The 15,732-nt window shown below is 29.9% G+C and overlaps 1 protein-coding gene across 11 annotated transcripts in view; it reads right to left on the bottom strand.

The window, feature by feature from the left end:
• The window catches only part of LOC103576251 (twitchin), a 59,290-nt gene extending 45,706 nt beyond the window's left edge, over window positions 1-13,584 (bottom strand). For 8 of the 11 annotated variants that reach the window (XM_053737532.1, XM_053737531.1, XM_053737534.1 and 5 more), the window contains exons 1-9: window positions 7,322-7,853; window positions 4,236-4,725; window positions 4,064-4,085; window positions 3,434-3,596; window positions 2,801-2,942; window positions 1,615-1,750; window positions 1,280-1,483; window positions 700-1,001; window positions 61-278 (exon numbers count right to left, since the gene is read on the bottom strand). In XM_053737532.1, coding sequence (XP_053593507.1) covers window positions 61-278; window positions 700-1,001; window positions 1,280-1,483; window positions 1,615-1,750; window positions 2,801-2,942; window positions 3,434-3,596; window positions 4,064-4,085; window positions 4,236-4,548 — 1,500 coding nt within the window. In that variant the 5' untranslated portion in view covers window positions 4,549-4,725; window positions 7,322-7,853. Of the gene's footprint in view, window positions 1-60; window positions 285-699; window positions 1,002-1,279; window positions 1,484-1,614; window positions 1,751-2,800; window positions 2,943-3,433; window positions 3,597-4,063; window positions 4,086-4,235; window positions 4,726-7,321; window positions 7,854-13,525 lie in introns of those variants that run through there. The other 3 variants (XM_053737527.1, XM_053737536.1, XM_053737535.1) reach the window with 3 other exon arrangements.
• Window positions 13,585-15,732: the final 2,148 nt, after the last annotated feature.

Genomic DNA, 15,732 nt, shown 5'->3' on the forward strand with positions numbered 1-15,732 from the left:
TTAACATCTGATTTTCAACCTAAAGGTCATTTTAATAAAAAAAATGAATGATTAATTTACTTTTATTTCCATTGTAAGTTCATAGACATCTTCTTCGACGTCAATGCACTTTATTGTAATTTTTGACGACTGTTTAACGGCACTATTACCGCGGAACCACGTGACTTCGGGCTTTGGTTTAGCTTTACATTTACATTTCATCGTGATCAATGTGCCACTCTCGTTTGGAATAATGCGCGGCTTCTCGATGAATGAGGGCGCGAATCCGCCGGCATCTTCTGCGTCTTGGAAATAATCCACAATTAGGCATTTGAAATTTTTTTAAAAATTTTTACATTAAAATTAAATGGGAAGAAAATTAATTCTTTAGATGAAAAGCAAATAAATTTATTTATTTACAGTGGCAATGAATTAAAAGCAAAGACAAGACACAAATGACTGTTAGATTACAGACTTACCCAAGCAACACATTACCTATATACATTGTATTGATAAATAATAATGACAATAATAAAAATAACAATTGTAAATAATTGAAACGCGTGCATATGATAAAAACCCGACATTCATAATTTAAATCGTGCTGAAAATTCGTGCAGGTATATATTTATAGATTCATAGATTCAAAGAGATGTTTAATTATTGAGTTGAAATAGAGGTAGAGTCGTGCACAATTAAAACGATTGTCCCACGACTTGCCTTGGAAATTAAGCGAGATGTTGGCATTGCTCTCGCCGTAATTGTTAAACGCATTGCACCGGTAATTTCCACCGTCTCCTTTTGTTGGGTTTGAAATTTCTAGGGTAAGCAGGTACGTGTCCTTGCCGGTTGATTTTTTGAACATCTTTATGCGAGAGCTTCCGTTTATCGTTTTCTGGCCCTGGTACCAAGTGATGTCGGGAACTGGATGAGCTTCCAGGATGCACTCCATTATCAGAAGGTCGCCTTCTTGACGTATTGTTGGTTTTTTTGGAAAACGCGGGGCTTTACCATCGGGTATTCTATGTAATTTTTTTTTTGTTTTTGTTTATATTTATATCATTTTTTTTATGACGACTAGTTTTCAAGTTACCAAAGCTTTGATAATTTTTTTTTGGTCAGATTTTTTGACTTATAATATACATATGATATATATCTAAAATATGAATAAAATAATTTTGTACTGAAAATTAAATTTAAAAAAAAAAATATGGCCGATTTTTTGGAGCGAAAATTTTTCTACAAAAAAAAACTTATTCAAAGTTTTGGTAACAATTAATTTCGTTTTAAATAATCGTACTTAGGTTTATCCCCGCCTTCAAAATTGAGATTTATGGTCGCTGTGCCCAGGCCATGTTTGTTTTTCGCAATAGCTTTGTATTCGCCGCTGTCAGATTTAGCGACATTATTTATCTGCAGCCTTGCGAGATAGTATAATTTTTGATCTAGTTCCAGAGACATCTTGTATCTTGCATTATCTCTTATCTCATTGGTCCCATGATACCTGATTTTACATTTCATTTTTTATCACCGCCACATTCAAACGTCATCCAAATTAATCAATAAAAAAATAAATAAACAAATTTTTATCTATTAATAAAAAAATAAAAAAAAAAATAGTCCCGTATTTCTTACCACTTGACACCGGGTTTTGGGTCTCCTACTAATCGACACTCGAAGGTAATCGTGTTGCCATCGTCAGATTGTCTGATCACAGGTCGTTCAGTGAATGTTGGCTTGATCCCGTCATCAGGAACAGGCGCTTCGTCGCCTAGTTATTTTTTTATTTTTTTTACAAATTTTAAATTCACAATTATTTTTATTACTTTACAATATGAGCGACGTATCGATCGAATAATTAAATATTAAAACGTTGAAAGATCTCCTAGACGTCGTGACTTTTATAATAAATATTTTTTCACTTTACGGAAAATTCAAATTATTTAAGAGGTCGAAGTTAAAAAAATTGTGTTGCTTGACAATATGTAAAAAAATTAATAAATGTGTGTTCAATGAATTATAGATGAACTAGATGAACGCTAATTATTATTTTGCATGATAAAAAAAATTTATTTTAATTATGATTCAATTGCGATGAAACACGAGTTATTGTGCGTTTAATTGGCTGATTGTACATCGCGTTAAGACTCCCACATGACAAACACGAATGATATAATTATAAACAGATAAGATGATCTATTTTAAAGCAGCAACCTACTGAAGCATAAGTTACTAAGGCCTACACAGAATAAAATAATTTTTTCGCGCCAAAAATTGCTTTTTTCTGTGTAGTTAAAATTTTAAAAAATTAATTTGTCGTTACTAAGCTTTTTTTTATTATTTATTTATTAACTATAAAAATTTTTTTTCGCGATTATTTTAAATTTTCAGCGTATTTTCAAAACGTTTTGTCAATTGTGTACAAGCTGGGCTGTATATCGTAAAGTTTATTCTACAATTTATTATTTATTTTTATTTTTATTATTTTATCTGCGACTCTGCACTCGACTTGACGTTGACAAACGATCGATACGTGCTACTTAATTTAAATAAATCGATGAGATAAAAAATAAAAACAAATATATTTTTTAAAATGTCAATCGATAGATAGTCGAGTAAAAATAAATGGAAGATTTTAAAATAAATAAAAATAAAAATTTAAATAAAAATAATAATCCATGAGAAGAAATTGAAGAAGTTTCAAAATAAATAAATAAAATATGAAAAAAAATAATAATAATAGTTCAAAAATCGATATACATCCCCAAGTTAAGATAGTAGCATTTTAAAGTGTGTCAGTGATTTTTAGTTAAATACTTACTGTCAAAGTTTAGAGATATCGTGGCATTGGATTCGCCGAGTTCATTTTTCGCAGTGACTTTGTATTTTCCAGCATCCTCTACTGTCACATTTTTAATTTCAAGTGTTGCGAAGTATGAATGTCCGTCTTTGTCAACAGACAACTAAACAATAAATAAAAATATTCATTTTTAATTAATAGATTCAAAAATTCATCTATTGTCAATAATCACAAGAAATTCGAAATTTCTCTGCTCGGAAAACTTTGAAAATTTTGTTTTTTTTTTAAAATTTACTTCAATCATGCAGTGTCAGGTATAAGGCCGCGAATTAGATCGCGGAACTGGATTTAGTTGCATTCTTAAGACTTTTTCCACCAGTTATTATATAAAACCCTTTGAAATCTTGAAAAAATTTAATTCGAAAAATTCAAACTCGTTGAAATTTATTATCACTTTTAATTTAAAAAAATTGAACTGGCCTTCTTACCCCACTTTACTATTGGTCTACTATATGTCGTAATTATGAAAAATAACTCGGTTCTAAGGCAAGTGGCAAATAAAAAAGTGGCGGTTTTTTCAAAATTTGAATTCATCGAAATTTTGTAGTTCGCCACTTTGGCATAACGCGGTGTCAAATTTTAAAAAATGAATACCTTGTGTCTCGGTGAATCTTTAACGAGATTCCCATCATGAAACCACGAAACTTTAGGTGTGGGATCAGCAGTAATACGACATTCAAATAGTAATCTTTTTCCATCATCTTCTTGTCTTATAGCCGGTTTTTTCGCAAAAGTCGGTGCGATACCGTCGATTTGTCTGTAATTTATTTTTTTTTATAAATTACATATATAAGTAAATACAAAAAATTAAAAAATAAATTAATAGAAAACGTCAGAAATCGTAGATACTTTTTAAAAATATAAATTTAAATTAAACACACAAAAAAAAATTTTTATCGAAATTTGTTAGTTTTGAAAAATAAATTTTATGAAGCACTCACCGTTTGTTCGGTGAAACGGCTAAAAGTAAAAAAAGAAAAAAATCAAGCTCAATTAAAAATAAAGCTTTAAAGTGTTAAATGCATATAAATATTTTTTTAAGCAAGAAAAAATAAATTGCAATAATAAAGTATCAAGTAGCAAGAAAAGTATAGAGATAGTGAAAATAATATAAGAAAGTATTTAATGATAAAAGCATTTTTGAATTTAAATTACAAAAAAATCAATTTTATTAATTGATTTTTTCTAGCACACACTGTCTCTATTTATGAGCATTAAACTCACTTTTCTCTAGGCTCGTCCATTGCTGTAAAATATAATTTAAATTATCCTCTGCCTAAATATATATTTTTAATTAAAAAAAAAATTAAATAAAGATACTAGAGAATGAACTAAACAAAGTAAATATCTAATAGCTGATAGGTAGATAAATAAATAAAAAAAAAAAAAAACTTACGACTGAAGTTCAAGTTGATCGACGCAGCGACCTCGCCCATTTTGTTCATGGCCTTGACCTTGTAGAGTCCAGCATCCGTTTCAATAACATCATCAATCTCAAGAACAACGAGGAACTTGTTGGTCCCGACACTTTGAATTTTGAAATTCGTCCGAGTGTCCTCTTTCAGCTGTTCATCGCCGCGAAACCACGAAATTTCGGGTTTCGGAGAACTTACGAGCTGACACTCGAAGATAAGACGATTGCCCTCATCCTCCTGCCGAAGCTGAGGCTTCTGCGTGAAGCTGGGCGCGAAATCGTCGGCGACCCCCATTGTGATAACGGGGTGTCACCCTTATTTTAGATTTTTTATTTTAAATAATAAATTATTCCGGCTGGTGTCACTTTAATTACACAAATCTCCTGATGGCAACATTCAAACTGACGAGCGCCTTTTTGCGCCCTATTATTTTCGGTTAACTATTTTATTTCTTCCTCCTTGTTTTACTTTCTGAAACGTAATTTTATTTATTTACTTTTTTTTGACTCAGTCAATCAATAAATTAAAATTTCAATTATTTATTTTTAATATTAAACTATTTTTTAATTTTAACTGAGAGTACAAAATTTTATAATACTGAAATTAGTCGACGTCAAATAATTTTTTAATTTTTATAATTTTTATAGTTTTTTGAATTTTCTACATGTACATTTCTTTTTTTTTTTTTTTTTTTTCAAGGGATTTGTAAAAAAAAAAAAATTCAAAAATTATTAGACTTCGGCTAATTAATATCCTGGAGTTATAATTTTTGAATTTTTTCAAAAACGATAAATTATTTTTAAAAAATATTCAAAAAATTGCACTCAGAGTTTTTTAAATTTCCTACATGTGCATATTTTTATTTTTTTTTATTTGTAATTCATTTGGAAAAAAAAATCGAAAATTGTTTCTTGTCCGTTAACTTCTAGATAAAATAAAAAAAAATATTTTTACTTTGACCTTAATACAAGTGATACATTTTTCGCTATATTAAGTAATAATAAATAAATAATAATTAACTATAAATATTACTAGTGATCAGATCATTAATCATAACCAAAGCAGACTGATGACGCAAAGTTCCTATTATTAATACACCTCTTAGCTCGAAATAGACAGCTCAGTTATCTTAGTGAACGGTTATTACGTCTGACATGACGAGACATCTCTATGCATATTCATAATAATTTTTTTGTCACTCTTTTACGACTAATAACTCATGCGTCCACTGATACAACCGAGTTTAAATTTATAAAAACACCCGTAGCAATTATAACAACAATTTAAACGGAAATGAAATAATTTATCTGACGAAAGATAAAAGAGAGTGTGTAATAAGAGTGTAAGACAAAAATTATAGAACTAGTGATACAATTTGCGGTGTAAGAGTTGGCAATAGGCCGCGGGAATACTCGAGATCGCTGCCCCTCGAAAATTTTCGCTTACATTCTTACACTGGCGTTCTATTTTTGCCAACAGTTTACTTATAAATTATTGTGTATTCTCAAACTGTACACACACGCGCAAACATTTTTAATAATACATCCATGTATTTTTATATTTATATACATATATATGTATTGCCGTATAAATAGGGTCATAAAAATGAAGATTGGGATAATCTAGATCTTCGACATGGATAATTGTTCGCATTGCAAATCTATTTTAGTACTTCAATCATGGCTTGCAATAAGATACCAATCATCAGCTTCATCATATGTCACTTAAATATTACGTGTCATAGGTTTAAAATTAAAATATATATTTTACAATTTATAAATGACTCACGGTAATTTATTTAAATACAGATGAATAATCGTGCCATATATATTTGTTAATTTATGACCCATAGTCTATTTATTTTATTTCATCATCAAACAATCTAATAAAAAACAAATCTAATTAATCAGTTAATTAATTAAATCGTAAATAATTAAATTTACAAAAAAAAAATTTTTTTGAATTTCGCGGTCTGACTGGTATGGGAATTTATCACTCAAGCAAGTAGAGAAAACTTTAATAGACAGACAAATGACAGGTTGGAAATGAAAAATTATTTTTTTTCAATTAATCGTCAGATTTTTTATTTTTATTTTTATTTATATTCCGAGGGAGGGCGGGATTTTTTTCGGTATGCAGATATTTTTAAATCCGAGAAACAAGCTAGTGAGGCGATGGTATTTTTTGTCAAGCACCCACGCGATTTTTATATTTTTGTTTCTTAGAATATAATACGATTTGGACGAGAATGAAATTTAGCAAGAGCAGTATTGAAGGATTAGTGTGAGGTAAATTGAGAGTGTACTATAAACTATGGGGATTTAATCTGAGAGATTTGAGAGCTTGAGAAACGACAAAATTGCTTGTACGTTTTCTTCTCCTCCTCACATTACCGTTCTCTAAAAATACATGGACATCGAGCCTAGATACCTAGATTGACGCTACGAATAGAGCCCGACAGTCTCACGAAGTTTCTTCTGAGCGCAAGACTCACGAGAAATTTTTTTTATAATTTTATTTACATCCTCTAATTTATTTCCCGATTGATTTACGATTTTTTTTACCTCGAAGCTTTTATTTCAAAACAGTTAATTCAAATTTAAAAAAAAATTCAAACTTCTAATTAATACTAATACTAATAATAATAATAATAATAATAATAATATTAATAATAATAATAATAATTAAAATAATAAACCACTGGATGAAAACTTGGTAGCATAAATATAATGAACTTTATATTTAAATCCCGAATGAAACTGGCACTTGATAGATGATTACGCAACAATTAAATTCATTTAAATCACTCACACTCTTTTCCCAATAATTATTATCCTCAATGCACTGTTAATCACTGATTATTTATTGGAATATATATTTAAAAAAAAAAAGTTTAATATATTTTTAAATTCACAATTTTTATTTTCACTTACGCAATCTACCTCGTTCTATTTATTTATTATTATTATTATTATTATTATTATTATTATTATTATTATTATTATTATTATTATTATTATTATTATTATTATTATTATTATTACTTTCTTTTTCAAATAAAACTTACTTGTTTAAAATAGCGTTAACAAAGTAGTCCTAAGGTGTAGTAATTAACGGGGAACTTGCACACTTTGCCTTAATAAGCACTCGTTCGAAGAAGAGAGTCTCTCCCTCTCTCTTCCACTTACAAAGTTGCTTGTATGACAAATAAATCCGTCTTAAAAACGCAGTTATAAATTTAAAAAAAAAATTCCAGTATGTCAGTAAATAAAATATTAAAATAATAACAATAATAATGAAGCAGCCGTGAAGAATGTCGTTAAAAATCGCGATCGGTCTCTCGTTGTTCGATGCTTCGTTGATTCGTCAAACAATAATTATATTCGTCACTATTTATTCTCACTACTCGTCAGGCTGCCACTGTGATCTCCCTCCCTGATGGTAAAAAAAATTTTTTTTTTTTATCTACACCCGCTCTTTTCCCCTCCACTTTTTTAAACCGCCCACTCTTTCTTTTTTCTACTTCTTTACCTCTCTCTCTATCTCTTTTATTAGCCTCTGTCTTTATTTTCACCGCTGTCTCGTGTCCGTTTGTCGTCGCTCCGTCGGCCGTTTCAATCGCCGTGGCCCCGCGCGCGAACTAAACGAACTAAATCTTGATCTTATACTTCAGACTTACGTTCATGCATCCTCAGCCCGATTCGCCGCCGATTTCACCTCCCACTCTAAAGATTTCTCAACTTTTCTTTTTTTTTTTTTTTTCACTAGACGTTATTGTTTTTGTAATCTGCCCTGTATTTTATTATTTTTCAATAATAATTAAAAATTAGCATTAACTTTAAATTTAAAAATTCAAAAATTAAATCATTTTTTTTACTGCCGATTATTTTATTAATTAATTTTATTTCAATTACAAAATTCAAATCGTTGTCAAAAAAAAAAAGAAAATTACGAAATATATTTATTTAAAGTATAGTAGATAAAATGAATAATATAAAGCACATGAGGATGAGTATAATAACAACGTGACTAAAATAAAATCGTCATCGGCGGATGACGATGACCCGTGATCATTGCAAAGGAGTTCCCAAAGTTAAAATTTTATTTAAATATAAGTATGCTCCGAAAATAGAAATTAATAGAGGAAAAGAGTGAGTAAAAGAATTTAAGTGAAGCATAGCCGAAAAACAATTGTTAATCATCAGTTAACAATCCACGTGATAGTCATACACTTAATTTACGTATATATATATATATATATATATATATATATATATATATATATATATATATATATATAGTTTAAGTCGTATAGTTGTTACTCGACTATTGGCCTTGTCTCTCTTTTATTTAAGTTCAAAAAATAAACTAAACTAACCGTATGTACCCGCGGAATTTTGTCTTTTCATTTATAGCATCAGGATGCTGGTGAGTGTACAGGTATAACGTTGCCCAGTCGTAATGTACGCCCACGGTTGTTCTAATTGCACCACCCGCGCGAAAAGACACACGCCGACAATGTCAAAGATTTTACTGATAACCCATCGGAAATACTCATTCATTCTTTTTATAAATACTCAAACTTTTTCCCTCATATATATTATCCGCTGAACACTAATCAGTTTTCACGTATTACATAATAGTTATCCTCATTTTAATTTATTACCAATAAATTTCTCTGCGGCCATATATAATTTGGTGTAAAAAATCGGGAGTGTGTTAGGAGTGAAGGCAGATTTTTTTAAAACTCGAATTCACAGTTCCGGAGTTGAAAAATTTATCTCTGTGTATGTGGAGTAAATAGGGAGTAATTTTTTTAGCGAATTTCGGAGTGATATGGATTTTATTTTAATCCGCATCTACTCCAATTGGGTGTTCGAATTGACTCCGAATTTAATCTCCGTTCACCGTAAATTTTTTATAGAATATTTATCCCATTTTTTAAAATTACTAAATATAAATTTTCATACAGAATTTTTTTTTTAGGACTAAAAAAATTTTTTTCTTTATTTCATAATGCAAAATATTTTTTTTTCTCTGCAAATTCTATTTACAATAAAATAATTTTATTTTCTATTACAAATAAATTTGAATGTAATTAAACTAAAAAAAAAAAAACAAGTTAATGTATCCACCCCCGTTTCCAAATGGGTCATCGTGTCGTGTGACTGAGCTCAACATTAACCAGCACAGCCAAGGTCTGCTCTACTCACTGGGCTGTACAACATCATCACCCATACTAATATCAGCTATTCCTATTCCTATTATACAGCAAAGCTCCATTGGTACAGTAAATACGAAGCACGAGTGCAACAGCGTGCGCTGCAACGTGTCAGTCGAAGCACATTTTGTAAACCCGCTTAGCTGGTAATATAAAGAGAGAAGTGTAGAAGAAAACGAGTCAAGGGCAACGACGATGATCTCCAGAACTTAGTTTCTGAATTTATAAATAATTAAAATTTCTTCTTGGCCTCCACTTCCCAGGCAGCTAAACTAAACTGAACCAAACTAAACTTAATGATATAATTCTCAGGTTGTATTATATCTCATCCAATAAAAGTTACCGGTGAAATTGTTTTGCAAGCTTTAATATTATATGAACGACTAAGCGAGACAAATAGCCAGGTATAAATTACGAAACCAAGTGAGTGAGAGAATAATAAAATTGCACTCTGTATAATAATGTGTTTAAATCGTAACTATATAGCTTACAGGCATCTTGGTCTTCTGGCAACCCGAGCACTTTTCTAAATATACGCGATTGCCCCTCACCGCTTAATCTATCTTTATGTATTAGAATGTATAGCGAAGGCCTGATGATACTGTGCTTATACTGCTCTCTCCTCTCATCTCATCTCTTACACTCTACCACCTCAGCAGCTGTCGTCAAAGCTTGGATAGACTCGCTCTTCTATTCGTATCGTAACACTAAAGAACATAATAAAATTACCTAAGGATTTTTCCCCTGGGGGATAACAGCTCGATAACTTCAGATCTCTTTTCATATTTTTTTTATTGCTTTTCAAAACGCTCGAGTTACTCCACTCTGGTGACTCAGCATTAAACGCGTACTTGAAAAGTCTTGGCAGATTTTTATTTACTCAATTATATTCTTACTGCAAAAGCTAATTTTGGATGATAGTTAATTAGTTACGGCAGGACTGAAAATTTTAATTATTTGAGTTTGTATTTTATGTTAGGATGGGTCGGGGTAAGAATTATCGCTAGATGATTTTCGGTAGATTATTCAGCTGTTGGATATTATTTTGGTTATTATTAATATTATTTACAATTTTTGGGTTAATTTACTTTGGGTGAAGAATTGAAGTTTTATTCCGGGTCAATGTACTTAAAATCCGTCTCTGGCGCACGTTTCCTTTGATACTTATTTACACATTTATAGTCACTATCTTATTTTACTCTATATAGTATACTAGGATCTAAGATTATCTTCAAATGAAAAATTTTTTTTTTTTTGAGTCTACTATTTATCTTATTATTAATATCATTGTTTATGATAGAAATTAATTTAAAAATTGTTAAAATTATCAAATGTCAAAACAGTTGCTTACACTTTTATATAAAATATTTTTAGTGACTTCTATTTATAGTAGAAAAATAAAATATACTTTAAAAAAAAAAAAAAAAAAAAACGAGCTGTGGAACTTTCCGTAATCAAAAAGTTAATGCATAGCAAAATTTTATACTTTGATATTAATCACGTAGTTTGAGCCATTGATAAAAATTAATTTTTATTTAATTTCATGTTCAACGTCCATCTCAACTCAATGGAAAAAAATAATAGGAAAATTACAAACAAATAGTTCCACTGGCGGAAATAGAAATCCATTAATATATTTATATATTTTCCGTAATACTAAATTTGTTAACACAATTAAGCTAACATTGAATTTATAATTAGACTTTAGAAATCACCGGATGCTACTTAAGTTTCATTAGCAGTCAATAGTAAAATTTCTAGTTTTACTGTCTTGTAGATAAATTTTACTCTGTAACAATCGGGAGTAATTTCAGAGTGATCTGGATGTTATTTAAATCTGCATTCACTCCCATTCAGAATTTTAATATTATAATTAACAATCATCCGCTTCGCATTAACTCCGGATTTGTATTCTAGAAAATCCATAAGAATTTCGGATTTTATTTAAAATCCGAATTAATTCCGCCACTCAGTTCCAGAGTTTCAAAAAATTACTCCGGATAAGGAGTAAATAAGGAATTCGTTTTTTTGGCGGAGTAATTTTTGAGTGATCTGGATTTAATTTAAATCCACATTAACTCCGATTTCAAGTGTAATATTTAAATAAACTCTCCTTCGGAGTAAATTTCATTTCGCATCTGCTCCGAAAATTTTTTACAGTGTAATAGCATTAATTATTACATTATTGTAATAATAGTGACAATAAATAATAAAAATGAAAAAATATGACAGAAACAGCATCAAAGAAGATAAATAACAACAAGTTGACTGATTACTATTTGTACGTACACATCGCATGATCTTGTAAAATTTAGTGGGCCAAGAGGGTGGATCTCGAGCTAGATCTTCAGCAACATGACCGTAGCAGCTCGTCGTATGATGAACGACCGAGTTCTGAATAAATTTCCTAAGCTATGTCACAGTTGGATTGATAACCGAATAAATTTATTCTAAAATAGCCTCAGATACTTTTAATAAAACAAATAAACAAATATGTAATGATATATTATTTAATAAAATATTTTTCTTGTGAGTAATTTGTTGTCTGGTTTTAAATATTTATATCATTACACTTTTATTTATTTATTTTTTTTTTTTAAATTTCAAAGTTCTGGTATAACTACCGTCACAAACCGACACGAGTGGGCGACGAGAAGAGCACGCGCAAGTATATGGAACGTTGCTTCTAAAATTAAATCCCAGTAAGTTCTGGAAATAGATGTTATGAGTGCGAGGACAGGACCCAGAGATACCTGACTATATTGTCCTGGCAAACAATAAATCATTCATTTACCATTTATTTATTTTACACATTTACTATTAAAAAAAAAAAAAAATGAAAATTTAATTTTTTAAATAATTTAAAAAATTGTCTACTGAATTCTCGTAATTATCAATCATTTTTTTGACAATTTGAAACAAAAAATAAATCAAATGTGTGATAAATTTAATTGCAATTTAGTAAATGATATTTTTTGAAAAAATACTTTATCGAATCTGAAAATAACGATAGCCCGCCTTCTTGTTCTTTTTCTTAACTCTTGGAAGTATTATCCACATGCTTGATATTTTTGGCTGCAACAGTGGCGACGCTATACTACTAGTACGGTTTAGTTGATCTGTGTACAGCGTATGGATAAGAAATAAAATATAAAAAAAAAACGTAATAATAAAAGACCGGAATTGATGACTGAGGAGCGGGAAGGAGAGCAAAGATAAAAGATTTTTCAGAAAATGTTAATAATATATTATTATTTTTATTATTGAAAGTATTAAAGTGAGTAAATGTTGTCAGATTAAACTGAGATGAGATTTTGGAGTGTAGAACACCAGTGTGAGATGAGATGAGATGAGGCGAGGCAACATCATCATGCAAATGGTTAGCGCCGTCTGCGTAATCTGAGCTTCCCGAACCCCCGACCATATATGTCCGCCTCACTCTCTCCCTCTCATTTCCACTCACTCGAACTTGCTAGTGTCATCTTTTTCACTCGCAAGTACTTTTATTTATTATTGATATCAGTACTTGTCAATAAAATTATATAATTTAAGGAACGAAAATTTATTTCATCCTGATTTTATCCTAATTAACAAATTTTGTATTTTTTATTCAGCTCATGGCTGGATTTTGTGTAAATTTAATAATTGATTATAACTGAGATCAAATGGAAAAAAAAATTTTAATTGGAAAATTAATGGAGTTTAAAAATAACAAATATTAATTTTATTAATATTAAAGTTTGAATTATTTTACGGTGTCTGTAATAAATGAGACTGTGAAATATATATTGCTTCACTTACAAGCTTACTATTACAGGACAAGGTCATCAGACATAACATGAAACTCCAAGAATTGGAGTATAAATTAAAACTCTGTTTCATTTTTTTATATTTTTTTTTTTTTAGTAATAAAATACGCGAGTTAATTGACGGATTTAAATTGAAAGTAAATAAATTGATGTTAAGAAAAAATTATTTGAATGTGGCTTTGAAAAAATAAGTAATTTTTTGAGAAAAAAAATTAATTAAATAATTTCTTGAAAGACTTACTTAATTTCAATTTCGAAAGTCGAAAATGACAGCAACTAAATGTTCACATCAAAACCACAAATTTTATGATGTTTACTTAAATTATTATTTTTACATTGTGTATAATTATCAATGTATCATTTGAAAACTTGAGAAAGTGCGCGTCAACACAAAAAACGTCTGCATCTAGAGGCGGCGTGAAAGAAACTGACGGTACGAAGGGTCTAGGGCTGCCCTACCGCAAATTTGTACTCCTTTAATTTTTCCTACGGGTCTTTGAAAATATTCCTGGCACTCGGAAGTCAATAATTAAAATTTTGAACAGAAATGAATTTATGAAAATGATAACGATCGAGAGATAAATATATTTATTAAGCGATTTAAAAGAATTGAGATGTTAATTAAATATTAAGGAAAAGGAATAGTTAAATAACATTGGTTAGTATATCAAAATATTTGAATTTTATTATGGGAATGTAATAAGGCAGAAAATAAGATGAATTTTAAAAAGGTTGAGTTTACACTCGCAGAAAAATAGCGGGATTATCGAATAATGGTAAAAGGCGGCCAACATCCGCACACGATACTATAGAAACTGGCATTTTTAATTACTATCTGGCGATCTACTGAAAGAAATAATAGTATTTTCTTCTTACAAGAAATTATACTATTGGAAATTTAAGTCTAATTTGTTTTTAGTGCGAAAATTTGAAAATTTCATTGAAAATTATTTTCTCAATTTAAAAAATCTGAGTTTAGCTAAAGAAATTTCGATTGCCTTCTATCAGTGCAGTATCCGGCGGGTAATCGATTCGATTAAAAGCTATATACTCCAGAAGATAGAAAGTACATACTCAATAATAGACAATACAAACTCGGGGCTCGGTGTTGGAAAAAAAATAGTTCTTCTTCATTTCTATATGCTAGAGCTATTTCGGATAACTTCATTGAATCCTAGCCAAATCCTAGACAAATCCTAGACTCAAACTAGACAAAACTTAGGAAAATTCATGTGCCAGCGTTGTTGAGAGACTTGTTCTAAATCCTAGACAAATCCTAGACAAATCCTTGAAAAACTTTAGGAAAATTTATCTCTCCGAAAATCCTAGACTTATCCTAGACAAATCCTAGACAAATCCTTGAGAAAACTTCGAATAATTTATCTTTCCAAAAATCCTAGACAAATCCTAGAGAAAACTTAGAAAAATTTATCTCTGAGAAAATCCTAGACAAATCCTAGACATATCCTAGAGAAAACTTAGAAAAAGTTATCTCTCCGAAAATCCTAGAGAAATCCTAGACAAATCCTACAGAAAACTTAGAAAAATTTATCTCTCCGAAAATCCTAGAGAAATCCTAGACAAATCCTAGAGAAAACTTAGAAAAATTTATCTCTGAGAAAATCCTAGACAAATCCTAAACAAATCCTAGACAAATCCTTGAGAAAACTTCGAATAATTTATCTTTCCAAAAATCCTAGACAAATCCTAGAGAAAACATAGGGAAATCCTAGACAAATCCTAGACAATTCCTTAAGAAAAGTTCGAATAATTTATCTCTCCGAAAATCCTAGAGAAATTCTAGACAAATCCTAGACAAATCCTAGAGAAAACTTGAAATAATTTATCTCTCCGAAAATCCTAGAGAAATCCTAGACATTTCCTAGACAAATCCTAGAGAAAACCTAAACAAATCCTAGACAAATCCTAGAGAAAACTTAGAAAAATCCTAGACAATTCCTTGAGAAAACTTAGAATAATTCATCTCTTCGAAAATCCTAGAGAAATCCTAGACAAATCCTACACGAATCTTAGAGAAAACTTAGAGAAATCCTAGACAAATCCTAGAGAAAACCTAGACAAATCCTAGACAAATCCTAGAGAAAACTTAGAGAAATCCTAGACAAATCATAGACAAATCCCAGAGAAAACCTAGACAAATCCTAGAGAAAACTTAGAGAAATCCTAGACAAATCCTAGAGCAATCCTAGAGAAAACTTAGAGAAAACCTAGACAAATCCTAGAGAAAACTTAGAGAAATCCTAGACAAATCCTAGACAAATCCTAGAGAAAACCTAGACAAATCCTAGACAAATCCTAGACAAATCCTAGAGAAAACCTAGACAAATCCTAGACAAATCCTAGAGAAAACTTAGAGAAATCCTAGACAAATCCTAGACAAATCCTAGAGAAAACCTAGACAAATCCTAGACAAATCCTAGACAAATC

The sequence above is a fragment of the Microplitis demolitor genome, chromosome 3 (genome assembly GCF_026212275.2).
Source record: "Microplitis demolitor isolate Queensland-Clemson2020A chromosome 3, iyMicDemo2.1a, whole genome shotgun sequence".
In the NCBI taxonomy this organism is placed as follows: domain Eukaryota; kingdom Metazoa; phylum Arthropoda; class Insecta; order Hymenoptera; family Braconidae; genus Microplitis; species Microplitis demolitor.